Consider the following 25,334-nt stretch of genomic DNA (forward strand, 5'->3'; position numbering starts at 1 on the left):
CCGGGCCGGGCGGGCGGGTGGGGGGGCCGGCGGGTCCAGGGCGCTCCTTCCTCACCTGACGAGGCGAGCAGACAAAGGGCTCTTTAACGGGGTGGGGGTGGCTCCGAACAGCCCAGCTCACGTGCTTGGAGCGGCTTTTACGCAGCGCTTTTTACGCACGCAGCTCCTTTCCTTTTCCTTTTTCCTTTTCTTTTTTTTATTGCTGTGGGGAGGCGGATCATTCCCCCTCCTCCCCCTCCTCCTCCTCAAGGTTCTGGTTCAGGTTCTGTGGGACCTGAGGAAGAGGAGCCGTGTTTTCCTCCGCAGAAAATGGACCGTGTGCCTTTAAGGCGCCCGCCTGCCCGTCGCTTTGTGCTGCGGAGAGACTGACGCCCTGAGGACGCAGTGGACAGAAACACCATCCTGGAGAAGTTCAAAGAGAAAACAACCTCAGTCCCCCTTTTTTATTCCAACAAATAAAAAAGCCAACAGACAACCTGAACACCTACGAACTGCGCTGCGGTGAGTTTCAGACCATCTCGTATCTTTGTCTCCAGTCTCCAGGGTTCGCTTCAGGCTGAGTGGGAGCAGAAAGGAAGGAAGAAAGAGAAACGAGGTTAAAGAAACGCGCTCAGGACTGGGGCAGCTAATGTTCCTCACATGTTCTCCCTCCCTCATGTGGAGCGGGGAAAGTGCTACGCAGGAGCAGAACAAACTGGGTGAAGGGGGCTGATGTTGCCAGATGTTGTTGTTCTTCGGCTTTGAATGAAAACGTGTCTCCAGGCCCCTGTTTTTGGAAACGTGAGCCTTTTTGCATGACACAGCAGCTATTTCCAGGATGTTTACAAGACAATTACCTCCTTTTAGATCTGAAAGTAAAGATAGCAGCTGTTAGGCGCAACGTTCTGCTCTCAGGAGCAGGAAAACAGGCTTTTATTTTAAAAGAACTGACTTTTAATTTGTTGTTTTATTTGTTTGTGGTTGCTGTAAGGTGATTCTCAGTTGGATGCCGGTGTGAGCCGCCAGGATGAGGCCTGCTCAGCTGATCCTCCCCGCCACAGCAGCCCTCCTCTTCCTCCTGTCAGGACTGACCCTGACCTCCGGCTGCAACAAGGCCCTGTGCGCCAGCGACGTCAGCAAGTGTCTCATCCAGGTGAGACGCAACACTTAACGCCATAGGTGTCGAACCGGAGACCGCGGGGGGGTCGTGTGGTTTCGAGGGGCCGGATGATGCAATGTTCTCTGCAGATAAAAACAGGAGGAAGAGGAGGAGGCCAAGTTTTCCCTTCTTCCAGCTGTTTCGCATAAATAGACGCCGTTGATTTCCATGACAAGAACACGGCGAAGAAACACGAGAGCCTCAGATCTGAGCTCACTTTATTGCTTTTGAAACGCTCATAATTCAGCTCAGTTAATACGGCGCCAATTCACAGCAAAAAAAAAAAAAAGAGAGAAAAACTAGTCCGATCCAGATTGGAACCAGTCCGGACGTTCACGTGCAGCACGTCACGAAACGCCTGTCAGGAGAAGCCATCTTTCCATGTTTCCTGATCCACACGGCTCGTTGTGGCGTACGGTGACCACAGCGGGTCCGAAAACAATCAGAGCAAACGTTAAACTTTGGAGAAACGAATCCATGAATCCCAACAGATCAGACATTTATATTCAGATCAACCCAAAACAAACAGATAAGCTCTATTTTTTAAATCTTCCAGAGGATTGCTGATTATTTATCTTTAATCAGCCGGGAGCTGAACAAAGATGTCGGCTCTGCTGCTTGTTTGGGGTCGTGTCAGTTCAGCAGCAGGTCCCACGGTTTGGCTCAGGACGGATCGTGTTCGGACTACAAAATGTAAGCAGATAAAAGTGGTCCAGTCCACCTCTTTCAACAAGCATTCAGGGAAATCGGACCTCTCCAATTGTAATCAGACAGCTAAAAAAAACATTTTAACAACCTTTAAGGAATAATTCAGGACACCCAACACACTAACTTTAGGATTTATTAAAAAGGAAAGTCTTAAAAGTAAACAGAGACTGGAAGAGGAGCCTGAGAACCGAAAGCTCTGCCTCCCGTTCTACTTTTAGAAACTCTAGGAACCACAAGTAAACCTGCAGCCTGAGGAGATCCGATTTATTCTGAATGTGACAGGGAGCCAACGGAGAGAAGCTAAAACCGGAGAGGTCCGATCCTCCTAACTGAGGACTTTTTAAAGAGGTTTTTTTTTTCGTGGTGAGTGCACAGAGCAGTTTTTCTGCATCATTCTGGGACAAGATGTTTCTAATTTTAGTGATTTTACACAGGTGGAAAAAAAGGAGTCCTGGTAAAAATAAATTTAAAAAAAACATCTGATCTGAGTTCAAACTTGGAAAATGAAGAGTCATGCAGGTTTTTATGTCTTTAATGGAGTCTGAGTAACGGATTGGATTCATCGGACAAATATAACTGAGTACCATCAGCTTTAATAACTTTAGCTAATGTTAGCAGATAAAACTTCGTCCAAGCACTCAACCCTGAGGAACTCCACGACTAACTCTGCGAAGAAGATTCATTGTTACGATTTGCAAACTGGAATCTATCCGATAAATCTGATTTAAACTGTTCCTGTGACGGAACGCTGGGATCGACCCGTCCTGACCCTCCCCCGAGCCGCCGTTCCAGCTGATTTACGGGACGTTTCGGACTCTGGCGTCACTTTTTCCTCTCCTGGCCCAGTCTGAGCGAGCAGCGGCGGTGGTGTTCCTCTCCGCCTGGAGCCTCCTGGTTATTTGGGAGGAGGGAGGAGGCGTTAAATTATCTCCTGTGGCCGAGCGGTCCTGCCTCTCCCGTTTAAACATCGTTTTAAAAAACAGCGGCTGTTTGACCCGGGTGACCTCGGGTCGGGAGGAAGGGAGAGTTTGGGGTGTTTTTTTTGAAGACAGATGGATTCTCAGCGCAGGAAGTTCATAGTTCTGTTCGTAAATGAAGACTTTTAAAGATGCAAACAGTTTAATCACATGAGCTCTTTAGGTGAAATCGAGAAAAGTGCAAATATATGGGATTATTTTTCTCTTCTAGTCCAACAAGATGCTTTAATCCACAAAATGCTGAACCTATATCCATCGTGTTTTTTTTAGTTTTTGGATAAAACTGAATTCTCAGGAGCTAAATCTGGTCTTTGTTGCCTCGGAGGACATGTCCACCTGTCTCCTGTTGTGCTCATCTGGTCAAACGGAGGTTTCTGAGCGGCGTTTCGTTTGGATGGAGCAAACCGGGTCGTAATTTGTTGAACGAACGGATGAAAAACCCAGAAAAACAAGATTTCGAAGCAGATTAAAACAAAAAAGAAATGTTGAAACACGCAGCTTTGGACGGATTTTAATGAAACTTTCAGGAATCAATCACTGGATGAACATCTAGAACTGATGAACCTTTGGAGACGACTCGATTCAAGATGGCCGATGCAGCTGACTCCCCTTTGAAACCCCAAACATGGCTGTAAGTCGGTCCGTTTTACAGATAATGGGTTCAGATTTGTTGTGGTAGTAGCTGAGAGTCATCCCCAACACGTGCAAATACACATAATGTTAGGCTAAAAGCTAAAACTCCAATATTTTTTCAAAATAAGAGGATTGTAATTTAAAGCTCGGGCATAAAAGTCTAAATATCTCCGTCTGATCGTGACTTTATATGAATATTAATGTAGCCGTTCCGCAAAAAGTAATTTAAAGTTTTAGAAATTAGTGAAAAGATCGAGTAATTTGGCTTAAAATTAAAATTGTTTTGCAGCAAATGTTTGGATTTAATTCCAGCAGATTAAGTTTCTAACAGATAAGCAGATTTGTTGTTTTTTGGTTTTTAACCTTTTTGAAGTCGTTCGGTCCCAGCTCGTCCTGCTCGCTCCTTCTTACTTCCAGCTGGATTATTTCTTCTAATGAGTCCATTCTCGGGACCCGGAGCTCCGGCGACCCCGCCGACACCAACCCGCCAGCTGTCAGACATGAGAGTGATGGTGTGTGTGACGGCGTGTGTGTGTGTGGAGAAACTTCTCCGCCTGCGGGCCGCTCTGGGGAGAGGTCAGGAGGAGGTGTGTGTGTGTGTGTGTGTGAGGGACGGAGGAAGTGTGCAGCTCAGTCCAGGCGGGGCGGCAGAATTCGTAGCTTTTCGCCCCAAACGGAAACGTTTCGCCCCTCGTCAGGACGGAGCCGCTCCGTTTCCCATGATGCTCTGCTGCTGGGGTCCGACTGGTTGGAAGAGTTTCCACTGGAGAGCGAGGAGAGGAGCCAGACGAAGCCTCCATCAGGGCGACGGGACAGGCCGCTGCCGTCCTGAAACGCCACAGAGAGACAAACGTCAGGTTTAGGACCTGTAAACCCAACAACCAACGGCACGGTTCGGCACGGTTCCACACCTTTTCCATTTTTCCAGGATTCATGGAACCGTCCCCCTTTTTAGTCCCAACTCCGCGTACCGTGCTGGCCTGAAAATGCAGCATCAGAACTCTGTCGGTCACTGATTGGTTCGGGGGGTGGTACCCTCACAGCAACAACTCGAGGCGACATTCTTGAACTTTGGCGTCTTGCAAAAAGCCACAGTGTTCCCCGTTGTTGTGTCCGCAGTCTTCTTCTACTATATTTAATGGTGGCTGACAAAAAGCTTTGGAGCATTAGGCGCGTGACGACAATTTCCAGAGTCGGGGACCGCCCAGAACCCACCCACTAGAACTGTACAGAAGTGGAAAACCACCCGAACCGTGCTGTGGAGGCGGTAGTACAAGGGTGTCCAATCCTGGTCCTGGAGGGCCTCCATCCTGCAGGTTTTACTTGTTTCTCTGCTCCAACACACCTGATCTGAATCAATGGGTGATTAACAGGCTTCTGCAGAACATGAAGAGGGGATTTAACCATGAATCAGGTGTGTTGGAGCAGAGGAACAGGTAAAACCTGCAGGATGGTGGCCCTCGAGGACCAGGATTGGAGACCCCTGTATGGAAGAGGGGAACAAGTTACCAACAAACAGGACTAAAGTTTGACCCAGGACTGCCTGTCACCCATCGCCTTTCAGGTTTAGATCATCTTCTGTTGAGAAGATGGAGTCGTTTTCATGAGGCATTAAAAATAAATCGGGTCGAGACTCGGCTGATACCAATAAAACCGTCGTTCCCAGTGACTTGCAGGATTTGGCTCCCGAGCAGCTGTTTCGGTTTTTTTTTGTTTTTTTAATGCCACCTTTGAGAGTCATAATTGTTTCTGGGATCCGATCCTGATCGGAGGTCTGGGGGTGGAGAGGAGGGAGCTGTGTGCGGTTTCGTAATCCCTCACCGGTGAGTCACTGGAAAGTCTTTTATCATAGCTGGGTCTGTTTACGTGAGGATGGAAGCGAAGCGGAGCAGAAAGGACAAACAAAAGCAGAGAAAATGAAAAGGGAGTGAAGGAGGAGGAGAGCTGCGTGCTGTTCCTGAGGGGGGGAGGAGCGGTCCAGGTGTTTTCCTCCCCCCTCGCTCCTTCGTCGTGACCTTGACGTGAAGGAATGTGCTCCCTGTTCCGTGTCGGGAGGGGAGGAAGAGGAGCTCCTCTCCTCACTTTTTAATCCCGCCAGCACGGCGTGAGCCCGCTCTCCTCCCCGCGGGCCAAGACTTCAAAGACAAACGGCCCGCAGAACTCGGAGGAGTGGGTCGGATTTTACATGCAAGGCTCCGAAAATGAAGACTTCACACGGAGTCCAAGTCCCTAAAAGACGTGAGGTGGAAGTTTTAAACCACTTCAGTGTCTGCGAGGACGTTTTAACTTCTCATCCGTCGTGGTTTTTACAGTCCTGGTCCTGGAGGGTCTCCATCCTGCAGGTTTCTGCAGGATGTGAAGACCTGCTGGGGAGCAGAGAAACATCTAAAACCTGCAGAACTGTGGTCCTCCAGGAGCAGGACGGTCAAGTTTACAGTGAAACACTGCCAGCGGGTTGCCAGATAATTACTGCAGTTTGTCCTGTGCAGTAACTCTCTGCTGGGATTGACTTGAAGCTGCTGTATTTTAATACGATTTGCTAACTTTAGAAATATATTTTACTAAATCAGTCCTCACTTTTAGCCAGTAACGCTATAAAAATGCTAATATTCCTAAAAAAACACAAATCATCTCTGTAGAATTAAACTATCATATATAAAACATATAAATACATATTCAGGTTTCATTTATAATTTACATAATTAGATTAGAAAAGGTCGGTTTGACGTGACGTTGAAAACATTTTGGGTTAATTTAATGCCTGATTGTTCGGATTTCTTGTCATTTTTTATTTAAAACAGTTTTATAATAAGATTCCTGTTGCTGTAATCTGTAATTATCTTTAAAAAAAAAGGCTGAAATTTGTCACTCAGACCTCCCGGCTGCTCCTCGAAGGAGAACGATTTAAGACCCGTGGAGGTGAACGTGTCGGGACCTGCACCGTTCTTTGCCGGGAAAAGCATTATTTTAATTTTTTTTTCTTCCTGCGTCTCTGCGGACGCCTCGCGGTTGTCCACAGATTCCCTCCCAGAGGCTGAGTCCTGTAATAGTTACTGCGCTGGAAAACAACCCGGTTGTTGTCCTTTCTGCCGGTGATTTAATGCCACGTTTGGTGTTTGGACAGCTTGTCCACGTGTCGTCTTCAGTGTGGCGTGGGATATTTAACTCTTAAATTAGAGGTGGACGGCTGCGGCTGATGTTTGGAGAGCAGGACGGCTGATTTTTAATTTTTATTTTGTTGTGAACATGTTTTTCTTTCAGCCTGACTAAAACTAATATAATTTATAAACATTTACTGAACTCTGAACACCTAAAAAACTTTAAAAAATGTACGTAAATGGGCTGCATTAAGTCTCATTATTTTAAAAACGACATATCAGACTGTGAGCCACCTCAGTGTACGATAGACAGATCTGATTATAAATCCATGATAATTGTCACCTAATCCTATATATCTTTTTATTAACTTATAAATAAAAGACACTTAGATGTGTTTGGTTTGTCCGGCCTGTAGGCCTCGCTGATCTGAGCTCATTTGACTCATTTTAGAGTTAAAACAACCAGAAAAAAAGATCATTTATGGATTATTTTGGAGCAAATCTACAGATGTTGAGGTTTATTAGAGATATTTGTTTTTAAATCACTTCAGTTCTTTAACCGCGGTTCAGAAGAATTTGATTTTATTCGTGTTTAAAGTTTACCCAGGTTATAAAAGTCCTGCCTGAAGGGAGTGAAAGGACAGAAAATATGTTTGTTTTTTGATCAGAATCGAGCAGTAACCTCGGCTGGACCTCCTCTTCATCACCGGGTCGTCCCTCGTCGTCTTCTACTTTTGACTCTTTGTCCTTTTTCGGCGTCTTTCCCGTCCTCGGTCCTCGCGTCGACCTGATCGATCAAGCTTTGACCAAAACTAACTTTATTAATCTTTAAAAAGGTTAGTTTTATCAGTTTGCTAATAATAAGAATTAGAAGAAAAACACTTACCTGAGATAAAAACATAGTTAAAGTCAAACAAAACGAAGGTTTTTGTTTTTGTAAAGAAATAAAACAAAACAGCCGCTTTAACTTTATGCTTTATTAATTCAAAGTGAGATATTTAATTAAGTTTTCCACAAATCAAAAGGACTATAAAGGATATAAACTATAATTTGTTTTCTCCTTTACATGAAAATTGTTTTCTTTTGTCCTAAAATATAAATCAGATTGAAGCAAATACCATTTTTTTTTTGTTTGTTTTTGTGAGAAATCATCTAAATAAATCATCAGATAATAAAAAACTGAAATTCATGTTTTTTTATGATTTGGTTGACTTAACTGAGCAGCTGAAGATGGAGGCGTAACTTTGTTTTTTTATAAAAGATGCTTTATAAAACGATTTAAAGCTGATGATTTGGGTTAAACGTGCTTTATGTTACGCTTTTAATCTTTTAGATTTAACTTTATGTTTATAACATATTTGATGCTTAAGTTGTAAGTTTTATTTCAAATAAAGTGCTCAGGTTGTTGGACCAAAAGAGGAGCATAAAAGTCTGCCTGCAGCTGATTTTAATCAGATCTGCAGCCCGAACGGTTGTTTTTTCTCACTCCTCCGGTGATGGAAGCATTGCAGCTGCTGGTTCTCTCTCCGTGTGTTTCCTGCAGGAGCTTTGCCAGTGCCGCCCGTCCGACGGGAACTGTTCCTGCTGCAAGGACTGCATGCTGTGTCTGGGCAACCTCTGGGAGGAGTGCTGCGACTGCGTGGGTGAGTGAGCGCCGGCGGCGTCCGACGGTCCGCTGTGCCGCGGCGGAAAACACAGTTCAGGCTGTTTTATTTTGTATAAATGTTCCTTTTTTTTTTAAAACCATCATCGTAAACGTGTGTCAGTTATAGATATTCGGTGCATTGCTCTTCGTTAAAGTTGAATTTAGTCATTTAATTGAAACAATCTGGATTTTATTTGTTGAAACTTGTCAGCGTGTCCTGATAGTAACACATGTGGCAAACAGCTGGTGATTCCGATACAGTTTGCATCATTTATTGACTGATTCCCAAAGCTTCCAAAACACAAAATGTTAGTGACAAAGGCTGGTAAACTTCATTTCTTTTTACTTTAAACAAACAAATGTGACGAATAACTCGATTGAACAACAACATACTGACAACAGAGAGTCTTAACTTTCACAAAATCGTTTTTATTTGTTTGGATTTTCAGTTTTTGTAACATTTAGAGTCAGAATATGAAATAAACGATCATTTTTAAATCTAAGCTGATACCTGGAGGAAATCTAAGGACCTGAATTTGATGTTTCATGACTCACATGGAGTCCCAGATCCTAATTTAGTGGGAAAAAAACAATATAAAATGAAGAGCCACATGAATCTGCATTTGTTGTGATTTATAAAGGGAGAGCAGAGCAGAAGCACAGCAGAGAGGGACCTGCAGGGTTAGATTTTCAGCCTGAGTTTAAATCAGTCCTTTTATTGTGGCCCTGATTGAGAGATGCTCTTCAATGCAGCATCAGAAGCTAGAAGTGGTAATGGTTGCTGTGACAGTAAAAGATTATTTTTTGTCGTTTTCTTGTGCCTGTTAAGGCCAGTCTCGGGGCGGTGGTTTAGTTTGTGTAATAAAAGCGTAGGGGGGCCGAGGTGGGCTACAAAAAACAGATCTGCAAGCTGTGATTTTCACGAACTGGCTGCTCAAAATGCTCAGAATTCAGTGAGTCGTCAGCTGAAGGTTTGCAGAGTTTTTCGAGCCGACCGCTCGGGATCGTCAACGACGATGCACGGACAAACGTCAAACCCGAGACGGTTTGAATGGTCGATTGCTCACGTCCCGTCGCTTTAAAGCAGATGTGCGTGGCTGTTAGCTGCAGCGGATCTTTTAAACAGATGTGGAACTTCGTGAATGCGATCTCGTCACTTGAAAACAACGCTGCTGATCCGATCCGATCCACTGAGCGGCTCTGGAAGCTCTCGCCTCGGCTCTGACAGACAGAAATGATTCTTCTTGTTGACAAGGAGGCTTTATTAAAGTGCTTTCATGTGGAACACCAGAACAGGAATCTGAGCGCCGAACTCGCCGCTGCTTCTGCTGCACAGATGTCGAAGTCTGCGTTTTCCTCCCTTTACGATGCGCCGAGGATAAACTGCAGCTTTGAGCAACTTTATGTCTTCATTTGTTCTTCTTTCCCCCTCTTCGCCAGTTTAAGTTTCCACTTAAGACATTTTTTTTTTTTTGCTGGGCCAAACGCAGCCTGCTTTGAAGTGTGAGTCTGTGAGTGGTTAGAGGAGCGGCGGGGAGAGTTTGGGGTTTGTTTTATTTTTTTTAAAAAAGAAGGGAGGAAGGTGGGACGGAGCAGCCATGACTCGAGTTTATCTGAAACAGCTGCTCCGGCTCTGCTTTTAGCATCGGTTTCTAATCCAAATCCCACGTCAAAGCGGCTCCCCATTAAGTGATTTACTCGTTAGTCGTAATTCACCTCAACTCATCTGAAAGGTTAGGAAGATCATATCTGAGGATGTGGGGCCTCTGCCAAGTGATTACTACTGTATGTGGGGATGAAGTGAAGTGTTAAAAAGGCCTTAATTAAGACGAGGGGCTGCGGTTTGGTTTAACGTCCTCGTCCGTCTCTTCCCCCCTCCAGGGATGTGTAACCCCAGGAACTACAGCGACTCCCCCGCCACGTCCAAGAGCACGGTGGAGGAGCTCCACCGCCCCATCCCCTCGCTGTTCCGCGCCCTGACGGAGGGCGAGGCGCCCATCAACATGATGGTGGTGTCCTTCCCCGTCTCCGAGGAGCTCTCGCACCACGAGAACCTGGTCTCCTTCCTGGAGTCGCTCGACAACCAGCCGCAGAACGTGTCGGTGCCCGGCAACAGCATCCACACCAGCTACGACAACCAAGGTACGGCGGGGGAACCTGTTTCCGTGGCTTCTTTTTGGCCTTTAATATTAGAAACATGTGTCTGAGAACGTTGTGCTACACGCCACATTTATGCTTTACGTTCATATTTACTTAAAGTAGAAAAAAAACTTTTGCATTTAAACAAACTGGACAAACAGGAGACAGGCCAATTCAAAATGGCCACCACAACCAGAAAACCTTAAAAAAAACACAAAAGTGGCGTTAGCTCTGTAAAATTTATAGATATTGACCTAAAAGTTGGTGTGGTAGTAGCTGGGAGTCATCCCTGAGATTATACAGCTGAAAACTGGACAAGATGGCCGTCAAAGATGGCTACAACTCAGTCAGTTTTGCAGGTATTGAGCTAAAATTTGACGTGGTTGTAGCTGAGAGTCATTCCCAACACATGGCCTGCATAACAAGCTGCGCTCATCAGATTGTATTAAAAACGGAGTCTAATCATGATACTTCCACCACTGTATCCTACAGCTGGGACGCATTTCCCAAACCGAGGTCTACTTTCAGGCTTGCTCAAACATCCGGTGTTGTTTTTTTTTTTGGTAATATTTATTCATAAATTTAAAAAAATCCTAAAGATAAAAGGCTTCTTTTTTCTTCCTGAGACCATTACAAGGGAAAGAAATCTGTTGTCACGCTTTTATTTTGAAAGCTTAGCTGAAAGGATGAATCAACTCGCTGCGTATCGGAGAAAGATATTCCAAAAAGCGGGAAAGAACGTGTCCACGATCGTGTTTGAGCTCATTGAAGTGTTTTACTCTGTCTTTTGGTAACGTGGCACCTGAAATAACGCTTCTGAAGAAGTGAATCGGCCTGGGAAAAGGCACGTTTTGCGGACGAGTCGTGTCTTTATATAGTTTTTCCGGTCATTACAGGTTTTGTCATAAAGATTTACGAACGCCGACTTCAACCAGTGGTAATAAAAAGTCTCGAACAGGCGGTGGGACGGCGCTGCCAAAGAGTTTCTATTTAAAGGAAGAAATATCTGGGATGAAAATGTTGTTCAGCTGCCTGTTTTATTTTTTTTATTTCTTTTTTCCATTTGTGGCTGTTTTGGCTCTTTACCTCGAAACCCGGAGCTGCTGAGTAAAAAAGCAATAACATTCCCACAAAGCTGAGCAGTTAACTCATTACGCACCGAGGTAAACGCCTGTTTCCTGGCTCTGCTGTGACTCACGCCGCGTGCTTCCCGCGCCCCGTTTCTCTCCCGTCTTCCAGAAAACATGTGCACGGTGGTCTACTTCGACGACTGCGTGTCCATCCGCCAGTGCAAGCTCTACTGCGAGTCGATGGGAGGATCCAAGTACCGCTGGTTCCACAACGCCTGCTGCCAGTGCATCGGGCCGGAGTGCGTGGACTACGGCAGCAAGGCCGTGAAGTGTTTGAACTGTATGTTCTGAGGGGGCGGCGGCCATGTTGGTACCAAACGTCTGGGCTGCACCAGAGGACCTCTGAATTACACCCCCCGCCTCTCCTGCAAAAATGTTTTTACTCTGCTGTTCCACTGTATATTTTTAGACGTGTTTCAATAGTTTTTTTTTACTAGAAATGTATATGAGTAATGTATTTTTGCATTTATGGTCTGCTAAATCTCAGTCTCGTGCCAAATAAAGAAAATATTTGGTGACGTGTGCTGCTCTGTTTCACACACTGTAACTTTCCTCTGTTTACGTTTGTTTCTACGCCTGTTAGCGAAATATCTCATGCACCAGTGGATGGATTTTACAGCCCGTTATCTTTTGGCCTCTCAAGATAACCACCGCACTTAGCAAACACCGAAGATGGACAGAACTCAAGCCAGGTTTGCAGATATTTAAAATAAAACTTGGTGTGGTCAGACCTGTCTTTGGTTTCAACTGGGTTCAAGAAATGCCAGATTAGAACTTTAAAATGTGATTTATTTTAATATTTTGTGAAACACGATTACTAAAAGATGCACAGCACAGCCTAAATTATAAATATGTGTTTATTTTTACTCTTTTAGAGTCCTTTCTGCTGCTCTAATCCTTGTTTCACGAGTCAGGAAACGCATCATTTCCTGGGGAAACAAAGTTGTTATTATTCCATTCTGGTCCACAGGTGTTCAGCTCTCAATGACCGTCCCCACGCAGGCCAAGAGGGAAACGCCGACCGATGCCAATCTCTCATCGCCACACACAAATGCTCTTTGTGGCGCCAGTGCATTTTCCAAAAAGCAGCGGGGTGCCCTATCGCTGATTATGTTCCCAATTGGCGTGCAACAGCAGTTTGGACAGACTCGTCCCGCGGGCGCACAATGAGAGCTTGTCTGTCTGTGTGTGTGTGTGTGTGTGTGATATTGTATCCCGACCTCATTTCGCCACTGCAGCTGTGGTTCGGTCCAGACGGTGCCAACGAAGATCATCAGAGGACTAATTTGTTTCATATGTCAGGCTGACCATCAGCGCCGAGTCCGGCCTGCAGGGTTTGGGGAAAACACACATGGTTCAAAATAGCAAGTTGGGTTTTTTTTTTAGACCAAATTTAGATTCTCACTGCTGCTCCGAAAACACCCGTTCGACAGTTTCTCTCCCAAGTAAACGATCAGATGATGGCGGGTTTGTAGTTGGGATCAAAATCTCCAAACAGCTTTCGGCCAAGAAACCTACAAAATTAAACACCTTCGAGATCCGCGGCACTCCAGCCGACACGAACGTTTCCGAAGCTTCCGTTTTTTTTTTTTGTTTTTTTTTTAGTGATAAATCTACAAACCTTATTCCAGGAAACGTTGAGATGTTTAGTGAAACGTCAAAACTTAAGCTTAAACTCTGTAAGAAGCCACTTTTTTTTAAAAACAAGAGAACAGGAGGACCAGCAGAAAAGAAAACATCCAGTGAAACATTTCACGAGTAACTGGTGTCACTGGAAAAAGTAAAAAAAAAAAATATATATATATATATATATATATATATATATATATATATATATATATTTTTTTTTTAACACAAAACTTGAAAATAACCTAAAAGTTTTAAAATTAACTTTGCATAATGGTTAGGGGTTCAAAATATCTGGAGAACATGAACATAAAATTCAGTAAATTTGTGATTTAAGGCCAACAGGCAGATGTTTATCATCACTCATATATGGTGACGTTTTTTTTTTAGTTGCACCTACAAATGAAAGTGATTTCCTGCGGTCCAGACCTGCCTCTTGATGTGCCATTACACAAAAAAAAAACAAGCCCAAAGCAAAAATAGAAATCAAGCATTAAAATACAGGCTATAAAGCAAAAAACAGGAAACAATTTCAGTTTCATAACTATGGAAGTTGATCTCCAAAGTTCCTGAATATTTACAGTAATAAACAGCGGTACATAAACCTACTTCACTTTTATTCAATTAAAATTTAACATGTAAATTTGTCCTAACCTCATTAATATCTTAAATTCCTCCATTGATGTGCTCTTCCTCCATCTTTATATTAAAATATATTGTGTAAATTATTTATATGGTCTTTTTGTTTTTTAATTATATTTTGCACATCATTGTAACTTTCTGAAGAACAAGTTTGTGTTTAATACTAATATTTAATATTATTTTTCACTTTTAAACCAACCAGTATGGCCGCAGAATTAAACATAAATTAAACATAAATGTCATACTTTTTAAAAATGATTAACAAAAATCGTTTTATGATAGATTAGATAGAAAACTTTAACTTTTACGTCAAAAGGCGTAACCGTTCGTTTTAACTACATTTCCCATCATGCACTCGTGCAATGGCGCATGCGCAGAGGGATTTATTTAGTATACACACAACCGGAAGCTCCGCTGTGGAAATGACCGAACAGGACTTGGTAAAGTTTCTTTTCTTTCACGTATTGCTCGTTCAGCGACAGCACAGCGGTCCCAAAATAAATTTATCACGTTTGTTGAGACATAAACGCGCCATGTTAGCTTTGTGTGGATGAAATAATGCCTTTTTTCTGGTCGTGACGGACAGGTTTGCAGCTAGCCCGAATCAACGTTAGCATGATGGGCCGCTCCATTCAGAGGAGAGCTTCACTTTTATGACAGCCTAAAACTAAATACGCTCTAAATGATCGTTGCAGGCGACAAACACTGGTATTTTAAAGACAGTCTTATAATATACGAGCAGTCCTGAGAAGTTAATTCTCTCGTAGAAAGGAAAAGATGTGAAGAAAATGGAGAAGTTGATCCACCCAAAAGCGATGAAAGCTTAAGGAAGACTCGTTTTGTTAGTCATTTTCTGGCAAAATTTGATTAAGACAGTGTAGATAACAGGACAAAGCTATTATATATATATTCTATTATATCTATTTTTACAGTATTTGAGCATGTTTTCAACAAGAGGGTGATTAAAACACTGTAATTATACAAAACGAGGCGTTGAACCTGCTGAGAGGTTGTTTAAAACCACCAGATGTGATAATCTTTAAGCCACATCTTTTTTTTTAGGGTAAATTTATCAGCTTCCTACAACAACAAATTCAGGTTCTGTTTCCTGATAATCACAGCCACCTGGGCCAATAAAACCAGGCGACATCAGCTCATAAATGCGTGAATTATCATGCATGTTTATGGGCTCGATGACGAGGATGAGGAGTTTTGTTTTCTGTCTGCTGTTTGTGGCAGAGAAGACATGTTAGGAAGATGAAGAGGACGGGATTGTTTCAACGACAGAAGCCCCATCTGGTGGGAAGACATCACTGCTGCAGTTTGTCAGAATCCAGATATTTAGGCACAAAAAAATGAATATAATACTTTAGTTGTGGTGCCTGAAATTCAGGTTTTCCACCTGATTTTCTACATCAGTAAACCAGTTGTCTTTACCTTCGCGGAGATAAATTTGGCTTTTATCATCGCAGCAAAGAGGTGGAAACAATAAAGACGTGTTCAGAGACTGAGTTACTCTTTTGTTTTTTGCACCGTGATCACCCGATTTAAATAATTTCTTAACTATGAAAAAGTTTTCTTTTATCAAACCAACCTGAGCTACCATAAACTTTTCCAGTTGACTGGGTTTAGGTCGCTTTATAGTGCCGTGCAAAGGTTTTAAACCACCATTTGTTTTTTTTATTTGTTTTACAGGGAGGTAGGTGTTCCTGATTGATAGTTTTATGGACTTTTGCTGCTTTTTTGAGCCTTTTTAGTCCACTGTCAGGTGCAAGACTGGACTCTGTTTCCTCTGAGGATTGTGTTTTTTTTATTAAGTTGTTCAACTTACTGGATCCTTTAAGGGTAAAAGGGCATCTCAGCTCGTCGAATGGTTTAGTGTTGTCCACAAGTACAACACGTATTCTCAAATAACCAACTTCAAATCGGACTTTTTGACATTTTCTTACCAGCTGCTTTGTTATAAAGATGCTTTTTTTGTTTTAATCTGTAAAAATACCAAAGATGAAACAGTTTGACAGACATGAAATGGAGTTTCAGCACCAACAAGGTGACTCCCACACTTGTCTGCTAACAGATCTGACCCTTTTTTAATAAAAAAAAATCCAAAGAACGATAAGAATACTTGGAAAACTTGAGGAAAATAAGGATCGTTGAAAGAAATGAAGCATTTGACAGTAATGCCTGAACAATATTACAGATTATAGCCATTTAACGATAAATATTTGTTTATATTTAGGGTCAAAACGAAAGAGAAAAACAGTTTTTATCGAGGCAAACTTGTTCTGCTGCATCATGGTTATTTTAACCTGAACTCAGATAACATAAAACCAGTAAATACCTTTTTACATGCAACTGTTTTGGTAAAGTCCAATCCTAACGTGTTTCTGCTCACTGCAGGTGTGACGGAGAGGTGATGTTCCAGTCAGAGCAGCGGTAAGGCCGGAGAAGCCATGACTGAGTGCTTCCTGCCCCCCAGCAGCAGCCCCGCGGAGCAGCGCAGGGCGGAGCACCCGGGTGGCGTGGCCCGCACCCCCAGCTCCGAGGAGATCAGCCCCACCAAGTTCCCCGGGTTGTACCGCACCGGCGAGCAGTCGCCTCCTCATGACGGACACCATCACGAGCCGCCGGATACCTACGTCTCCGACGATGACAAGGAGCACGGCAAGAAGAAGAATAAGTTCAAGAAGAAGGAGAAAAGGAGTAAGATGTGTTTTTGTTTTGTTTTTTTGTCTTTGCTGTTCAGATGAGAGTAAGGAGGAAAACAGAGAGGAGGAAAGGAGAAAGACAGAAGAGATTTGGAAAATGTTTCAGGCTGGAAATAAATCAAATATATTGCAGTGATGTGGGAAGTGCCGGAGCATCTTACTGCAGGAGAAGCACTTTTAGAGAAACGTATAACATTTGGTATCAATCCAAATGCAAACCGAAGGTGCAAGAACTTGAAAAAGGTGATTTTTATTCCTGATAATTTGCACACCGAGCTTTTAGCTTTAATACGACCTAAATTAAATTAGTTTAAGAAACATCTAAATGTCAACAAAATATGGGCAGAGGTGCCTGAAGACTTTGGGCTGCAGCTGTGACATAAAACGAGCTAAAGAAGTGAATCTACAACTGCAGCTGTTTCTGCCACTTCGGTGGGAAGCTTCTGTCCATGTTGCCATGAAGATAATGTCGTTACAACGACCCGTACAGATAGGCTGGTGACGTCTGGACGCAGTAATCTGATCACCGGTAAATTACACAGCACAGTTTTTTATCAGGACTCTGGGAACAAATCCGATTTAAACTTATCTCCATCCCTCAAACATTAATGTTTAGAAGTAAAACAGAACAATCTCCTGTCTATATAGCTTCTCCTTAAACATGTTTTGATTTTATTTATTATTTATTCAACCAGATGTCTAAAAGTCTTAAAATTAAAGTTGCTAAAAGTGACACAATCTCTCCTATTTTATCCCACTTTGCATTTTATGTAGTGTCAGTCGTCCCCAAGTTTCCATTTTATTTTATAATACCAGCTTTCAGAAGCTATTTCTACATTTATGTGATCCGGTTCAGGTCAGAAAACTGCAGTTAGAGCTGATTTTAATCAGCTTTTGGTTATAAGGGATGTTTCCACTTCTCCACCCTGTTTTCTCTTGCTGTGTGGGCAGTGTTTGTCTCCGCTGTCCGCTCCGTGTCACAGTTTTCCATGCCTGTGTTCGGCTCCTGCTGTGAGAGAAAGGAAGAGACGGACAGTTTTCAGGACAACACCCACAGATCCCAGTGAAGGTCTGATAAACGGGCCGATGGAACAACAGGGGAGTAAAGCTGAGAAGAGGCCGCTCATTGTCTCGTTCGCTCTGAGGGAAACGACGTAAACTGCGCCTGTTTTGGAGAAGAGAGGTGTAAGGTGCTGTGGGAGCTGTGCTAAATCGGTGGCTGACCTCTTTTCCGAGTCCCCGTTCTCTCCCTCCTCTGGTTTCCTTTTCTCTCACACATCTCTCTTCCTGTTTCTATTTCGCTGCTATCACAGTCCTGTTGTAAGAGGCAGATAAGAACACAGAAAGCCTTTCTCCCCTCAGATTTAACCTGTTTTTACCGCTTGCTCCCGCAGCCGAGGGATACGCCGCCTTCCAGGAGGACAGTTCTGCGGACGAAGCGGAGAGCCCCTCCAAGATGAAGCGCTCCAAGGGAATCCACGTCTTCAAGAAGCCGAGCTTCTCCAAGAAGAAGGAGAAGGACTTTAAGGTGAAGGAGAAGGGCCCCAAAGAGGACAAGGCCAAGGATAAGAAGTCCAAGGACCTGACGGCTGCAGATGTGGTCAAACAGTGGAAGGAGAAGAAGAAGAAGAAGAAGCCCGCCACAGAGGCCGAGCTGGTCCCAGTGGAGATCCCCACCATCAGGCCCGTCTTCGGAGCGCCGCTGGCTGAAGCTGTGAAGAGGACGGCTCTGTATGACAGCATCCAGCTGCCCGCCGTCTTCAGGGAATGTGTGGACTACATCGAAAATTATGGCATGAAGTGTGAAGGCATCTACCGGGTCTCAGGTACCAAACGTCTTCAGAGGAAATCTTAAAGCTTCCCTCTGATCACTCACGATAACTTCTCTCCCTGTCAGGCATGAAGTCCAAGGTGGATGAGCTGAAAGCGGCCTACGACCGGGAGGAGTGCCCCTGCCTGGAGGAGTACGACCCCCACACGGTGGCCAGCCTGCTAAAGCAGTACCTCCGCGAGCTGCCGGAGAACCTGCTGGGTCGAGACCTGGCGCAGCGGTTCGAGGACGCCTGCGGCCGGCAGGCGGAGGCCGAGAAGCTGGCGGAGTTTCAGAAGCTGCTGGCCGAAGTGTCGCCGGAGTGTCGGCTTCTCCTCTCCTGGCTCGTCGCGCACATGGACCACGTCATCACCAGAGAGGCGGACACCAAGATGAACATTCAGAACATCTCCATCGTCCTCAACCCCACCATACAGGTCAGAGGAGGAGACACGGCTCCTCAAAGGGCAGAGAAACAGGTCTCAGACTGCATCAGCCAAACGTACAGCTTTGGTTCGGGCTCAGACGTTCCCTGAGCAACAAACCAGCTGAGTTCTTATTGGTTCAGTTCATCTGTGAAACCTTGGCCCAGTTCAGAGAAGCTAATTTATCCCCACAGGAAGCATCTCTGTGGCTGTCCCACTTATTCAGAGCCAAAAAACATCAGTAGCCACAACGCTGTTGAATAAACACGGCGTTAATTAATGAGAGGAATCCAGGGTTGGTGCAATGAGGCAAAGTAGATACGCAGGAAATTAGTTTTACGGAGAAACTGACCCAGAAACGTTTCAGCTGCTTTTCACCGACGGATACAGTTTGTCCGTCTGCTTTGGGCTCATTCTCGCCTTCCTTTCAGATCGGGAACCGCGTCCTCTACATCTTCTTCACCCACGTGAAGGAGCTGTTCGGAGACGTCGTCCTGAAGCCCGTGGTGCGGCCACTGCGCTGGTCCAACATGGCGACGATGCCGGCTCTGCCCGAGACGCAGGAGAACATCAAGGAGGAGATCCGGCGTCAGGTGGCTTCGGCATCGTTACTTAAGAGTCAGGAAGTCAAAAATGAGAGTCAGTCATAAAACATTAATGATAGATTTTAGTAGTTTTAGTTTCTTAACTGTGAGGATTTTAAAGATTTATGAATCTTTTTATTATTCCTGTTTGTCATCAGTTTGGGCAGGATGTTTTATTTAAATTTAAATGTTTTGCAGCTGCAAATCTTTATTTTTAAACACAGATTTAAGTAGTTTCCTACTTCTTTCTGGGCTGTAATTTGTCCTCATAAGTGCTAAATATTTAGCGAACATCTTCTAGCTCACACTACAAAATAGATTTAAAAAAAAGAAGACAGCTGCTTTAATTATACGGGTAATTCTACGTCTCGTTGTTCATTTTTAACTCGTGCAGCTGAATCTAAATGTTTAAAAAATGAGCAAAAAACTCAAAATGCTGCTTTTGCTTGATTGGAAAAGCTGGAAATCTTATATTCATAAAACAAATTAAACTATAACTAAACTAAAATGTAAAATGTGTCACGCTGCAGCAGTTTTCAGATAATCCGAACAAAGGAGCAGCAGGTAGTAAATTTAAAAGCTCCGCTCGTCGACATGCAGACAGATCAACGCTTCTCTTTTCACAGCTTCCTTATTTTCTGTGTTAAATTTATTTTCGCTTCATATTTAAGCCGTGAATATATCTGACTCAGCTTGATGCTAACAAAGTTGCCAGCGTGTTTGTTTGCGCCTCTTCAGTGCCGTGTTGGTATTTTTGAAATTTAAACCTGCTCGGCTTGCGTTGAGCTCCTCGTCGGGTGGATTTGAACGGATTTTTGTGTTCAGGAGTTCCTGCTGAACCGCCTGCACAGAGACCTGCAGGCCGGCGTGAAGGACCTGTCCAAAGAGGAGCGACTCTGGGAGGTCCAGAGAATCCTGACCGCTCTGAAACGCAAGCTGAGGGAGGCCAAACGCCAGGTGACCGCCGCTTGCTTCTTATTTTTCTTACTGAGGAATCCGTCGATCATGATTGTCGTCTCTTGTCGTGAGATCTCTGCAACGTGTCGTCGAGTCCGAACTAAAATATGTCGCTGAAGAGACGTGTTGAAGGCGCTACTGCCACTCATTCACTTTGTTTTGGGAAAACAAAACAATCACTGTCATCTTCTTTTTGTTGATTTTGCTTCTCCCGCCAGCAAAGGCAACATTGTTTTTGCCCGTTTCTGTCAGTGTGTTCGTTTCTCTGTAGCGTTAGCAAAATATCTCACCAACCAGTGGACCGACATCTTCATCTACAGCTCATCAACTCAGTCGGCTTCACAGATATTGAGCTAAAGTTTGACGTGGTAGTAGCTGAGAGTCATCCTTGGCAGCAACAGCTTTACCTCCGTCTCCTCTCATCATAATAAGATCTTAGTTTAGAGCTCGGGCTTTTATTTTGAAATCAGTTTTTACTCATCTTGCACTCAGGTGACAAACACCAACATATGTTTGAAGAAATATTGTGTTTTAATTGACCTCTTGGCCCATTATTCTGATTGTGAGTAAAATATTGAAGTTCTTACCTGCAGCATATAATAAAATCAGCAGCTCACATAAAATGGACACACTCGTGATCGCCCTGTGTCCGTCTGACTAAAATACTTCTTTTAATTTCAGTTTCAAGGCGTAACGACCAGCCATTTGGCCTCAAATCTGTTCGATTTATGTTTCATCCGCCTGTCTGCTCTGTTTGTGGGGTTTCAGGAGTGCGAGAGTAAAATAGCCCAAGAAATAGCCAGCCTGTCGAAGGAAGACGTGTCAAAAGAGGAAATGACCGAGAACGAAGAGGAAGTCATTAACCTGCTTCTAGCACAGGTGAGTCATTTATGCAAACAGGACGATGTGGTTGAATCTGTCTGCTTGACAAAAACTGCTCCCCGTGTCTTGGATGATCAGGAGAACGAGATCCTGACGGAGCAGGAGGAGCTGATCTCCCTCGAGCAGGTGCTGCGTCGGCAGATCGCCACGGAGAAGGAGGAAATCGAGAGGCTGCGGGCCGAGATCGCAGACATTCAGAGGTAAGGAGTTCGACGGAAGTCGGCCGCCGCGATCATAAACTGTTGGTCCTGACCGCCAGCCGTGTCCCTCCCCCCAGTCGGCAGCAGGGGCGCAGCGAGACGGAGGAGTACTCCTCGGACAGCGAAAGTGAGAGCGAGGACGAGGAAGAGCTGCAGATGATTCTGGAAGATCTGCAGAAACAAAACGAGGAGCTGGAGGTGGGTCTCAGTCAACACGGTGTCATGTTTCCTTACGTACCTGAGTGATGAGGGTAACAGGGTGATGATCCGTTGCTCTTTTAACGTAGTTCTGAGATCTGAGAGTACAACATTAGTTTAGCTGAGGTACAAAATAATAAGACATTTAGTTGCATCAAACACAGCGGTTACACACAGAGCAACACTTGAAGCCGCTGCTGGCGTGGGTGGGGGTCCATGATGGAAAATAATAGAAGTGTAATGCTTGCTAATGTTTATTTTGTTTATATAGCATATTTAAAAGCAACAAGGCTGGCCAAACAGGTTAAAAACAAACTAAATCACACCAACAGGTGCAATAAAACAGCACAACCTAAAGGGATAAAAGCTGGATCTAAAAGACTGAACGGTCTCCGGGGCCGGCTGGGTCTGGAGCTGTTTGGGGTTTTATAAAAGTAAATAACTGGGAGCCAAGCCATTCAAAACTCTAAAACCAGTCTGGGAGCGATGCAGGCTGGGGCGGCGTCGGCGTTTCGGACCTTCGAGGCCAAAATCGAGTGAAACCAACGAGCAGATGCGGCGTCTGCGGCCAACCAAACCGTCCTGTGGTTCTCTGTGTGGAAATTAAGCTGTTTTCTCCATTCTGACAAGTGCTTATAAAGGCAGAAAATTCAAAAGTGGAGCATGTAGGATATATGATACTTTGACTGTGATGAACTCGTCTCCTTGTCGAAGTAGTGAGACCAAAAGCTGCTCACAGGCTGGTTTTCTTATTGTTTCCTCTGCGGTGAAGACTTCAGTTCACATCTCATTCCTGCACAGAACTATGATGCCTCAAGGGGCTGTTTTTTTTAAACAAAAAGTTGTAAAATATTACTTTTAAATGAATAAATAAGAAATTATTGTTATTTTTTTCTCGTTTGTCCTTAAAACTAACAAAACTAACAAAACTAACAAAAAAAAATCACTGAAATCAGCATTGAATCGAAAAGCAGCTTGGAAAAAATCCTTAACCACAGGTCAGAGAAAGCTCCTGGACAAATCTGTATTAAATATATATATATATATATATATATATATATATATATATATATATATATATATATATATATATAGTTTGAAGCTCACTGCTCTTCCTCAGAAGCTGTTTCTGTGCGGCGTCTTCGTCATTAAATACTCCACGATCAGTTCAAACCACCGTCACACTTGTTCCTGAATATGTTAAAATAAAAAAACATGAACGATACACTGCTTTTATACACAGCACAAGCAATAAGTGCGATAAAATCTGTTTTAAACAGAAGACAATTTGTGCACAATTATGTCTTAAATAATTACTACTAAATTAAGGTATGAGGATGTACAACACGAGGCACGCTCTGTTCATAATTAGGATGAGAAACCTTTAAATTAAAGTGAGATATTGATAAATAAAATAAACTATAACAGACAAAACCTGGATTATGAATACATGGAGCATAAATACAATAATTAAGGACCTGCAGAGACTTTTCTGGACCCAAATTAATTTTAACTCCATCTGCACGCTGTCGCCCTCCAGAACAAGAACACCCACCTGAACCAGGCCATCCACGAGGAGCAGGAAGCCATCTTGGAGCTCCGGGTTCAGCTCCGCCTCCTGCAGAGCCACAAGCAGCAGCAGCAGCAGGAAGTGAGCGTCCAGGCGCCGGCTGAGCAGGCTCCGCCCCCGCAGCCGAGCCCGGAGGCCCACTCTGTCTCCGCAGCGGCCGCCGTCGTCATTGCCGCCGCCGCCTCCGAGACGCCTGCCCCCACCAACGGGAAGGCAGCCAAGGATCCGTCGAAGCCCTCGCCGAGCAAAGACAGGACCAACATGTGAGACGATCGCCAACAGGAAGCGTTTATCTGTGATCGAGTCCACCAAGCGGCGGCCAGGGAGAGACCTCTCATGTAGTCTGTGGCGTCCTGACTTTGTTTCTTATTCCCCGCCCCCCTCCCCTGAGCAAAACGCAGATCAGCGCCCGCCGCCGCCTTGGACGACCGTCCGCCTCTGCGTCGGCCTCCCAGGGACCGCCGCTTTTAAAATCTGCCGTGCCAAGCCCGTTCGAAGGAGGAGAAGGTGCAAATGAAGGGGGGGGTGGCGAGAAGGATTTCAGAGTTTATTTTTCACTTGTAACCGAGTTAAACAGATGTCTAAACAAGATGTAGCTCTAACGCCGTTTTATCCCTCGACTAAATGCAATTTTCACGTTAGGATAGTTACCACTGTGCCATAGAACGAGTCCCAGAGAACCACTAGTAACGAAAAGCTCTTTGGATACTAAAGAACCAACGATTTGGATCGTCTGTGTTACACTTAGGTCACCTTCTGACGAAAATACAGATAAACACAGATATAATTTATAGCTTTCCAGTCATGAAATAAAAATTATATTATAGGAGCTTCTGCTGTCAGAAAACAGATGAATATAAACGAGCAGAAAAAATGATATTCACAGCCGACAAATATTACTTAATTTATCTTTTTTTCTGTTTTCTGTGCGTCTTATTTACGGATGAGGATTTAATTAGTTGTAAACGTCTGTGATCATGTTTTAATTTGCTTTTTATTCATTTTCAGTGTGTGAAGTTATCAATTCGTCATTTCAAAGTGGAGGATTTCTGCCTCATGCCATTTAAAGCGGAGTCAGGCTTATTTCCTGATGGTATATTGTTGTAACAGATGTTTTGAGCTCTTGTTTTTTGTCGTGTGTTCTTTGTTTTGTTTTTTTAATTGTTGAAGCCCCTCGCCTGGACTCCCCGACTCGACGTTATCCATCCCGCGACTGAAACCGAAGCGTCAGATTGGGCTCAGGCTCGTTTTCATTTCGTTTGGAGCTTTTGTAGCAGATTGTTCCGGACAGACCAATGCTGTGAAGAATAAAGTGTCAATCTGAACCTCCAGGTTTTACCTTTTTATTTATTTATTTAAATCTGAAACCATGATGTTTGAGGCTTCAGGGGGGAAAGGAAAGCCATTCAGCTTTTTTTTTTTTTTTCAGTTGCTTCAATTTGTTTTTGTTTTTTTTAAACATTTCTTCTGTCAAGTCAGGAAAAAAAACAAGAAAACTGCTGATTGTTCTCTTTCAGAATTAAAGCATGCTGTTACTTCATATGCAACCAGTTCTGCATCCATAAATCATAATAAGCTCGGAGTGCTGCTTCTGCTCCACTAAGGAGCAAATAAGAGTCGTTTTCTATAAACTTATTTTAATCTGTTGTGTAAACCTTATATTAACATTAATATTTACCCATGAATCGGTGGTGGATTTGGTAAATTGTTCCACATCTTTTGAGATCTTTTGCAATATATGATATAACCGAGGCCTGTTTGTTTTTAAATAAACATCTTGTTTTACTCGTTTTAATGAGGCGGAAACCTACGTCAGTCAACATCGGCCTCATGGTTTCTAGTGCTTTGGATGTTTACAGTTTTGAAGTCGACACAGAGCAACTAGTTTTACTGAATGACTTTACTTTGTAATTCAGAGTCTTAATAGTTTTATTGTAGAAGGCTGGTGCTGTATTGTTGTTGTTCTTTTGGTAATTATCCTGTATTTTCACCTTCATCTTGAGGTCCAGGCAGAAAAAGGCTGATGCAGATTTAATCAGACAGCTCAGGATTTCTCATAACATCAAATTCTGCATTTTATGTCTTAAATTTTAGGAAACTTTTAAGCCAAAACCTCTGCAGTTGCAGTTTGATTTGTCTAATCGTGAGGTTTTAAGATACAGTAATCACACTGTTTTATTTTATTTTTTTAAATGTCTGGCTTACTGATATTCTGTAGTCTCAATGCCATGACAATTTTAAATTATTTGGTCCATAAAAAATAT

The 25,334-nt window shown here is 43.7% G+C and overlaps 2 protein-coding genes across 2 annotated transcripts; both read left to right on the top strand.

Annotated features, from left to right (window-relative positions):
• Positions 1-188: 188 nt before the first annotated feature.
• twsg1a (twisted gastrulation BMP signaling modulator 1a) lies at positions 189-11,986 on the top strand. The gene is made up of 5 exons (XM_017410912.3): positions 189-501; positions 971-1,132; positions 8,098-8,197; positions 10,081-10,341; positions 11,578-11,986. The coding sequence occupies exons 2-5, from the start codon at positions 1,007-1,009 to the stop codon at positions 11,757-11,759; spliced, it is 669 nt and encodes a 222-aa protein (XP_017266401.1). The 5' UTR covers positions 189-501; positions 971-1,006; the 3' UTR covers positions 11,760-11,986.
• Positions 11,987-14,106: 2,120 nt separating this feature from the next.
• On the top strand, positions 14,107-24,399 carry ralbp1 (ralA binding protein 1). Its single transcript, XM_017410911.2, has 10 exons — positions 14,107-14,176; positions 16,137-16,439; positions 17,839-18,270; positions 18,342-18,691; positions 19,111-19,272; positions 20,089-20,220; positions 20,989-21,099; positions 21,181-21,302; positions 21,380-21,500; positions 23,041-24,399. Exons 2-10 carry the CDS (start codon positions 16,190-16,192, stop codon positions 23,335-23,337), a joined length of 1,977 nt encoding a protein of 658 aa, XP_017266400.1. The 5' UTR covers positions 14,107-14,176; positions 16,137-16,189; the 3' UTR covers positions 23,338-24,399.
• Positions 24,400-25,334: the final 935 nt, after the last annotated feature.

Source organism: Kryptolebias marmoratus, linkage group LG20 (genome assembly GCF_001649575.2).
Source record: "Kryptolebias marmoratus isolate JLee-2015 linkage group LG20, ASM164957v2, whole genome shotgun sequence".
In the NCBI taxonomy this organism is placed as follows: Eukaryota; Metazoa; Chordata; class Actinopteri; order Cyprinodontiformes; family Rivulidae; genus Kryptolebias; species Kryptolebias marmoratus.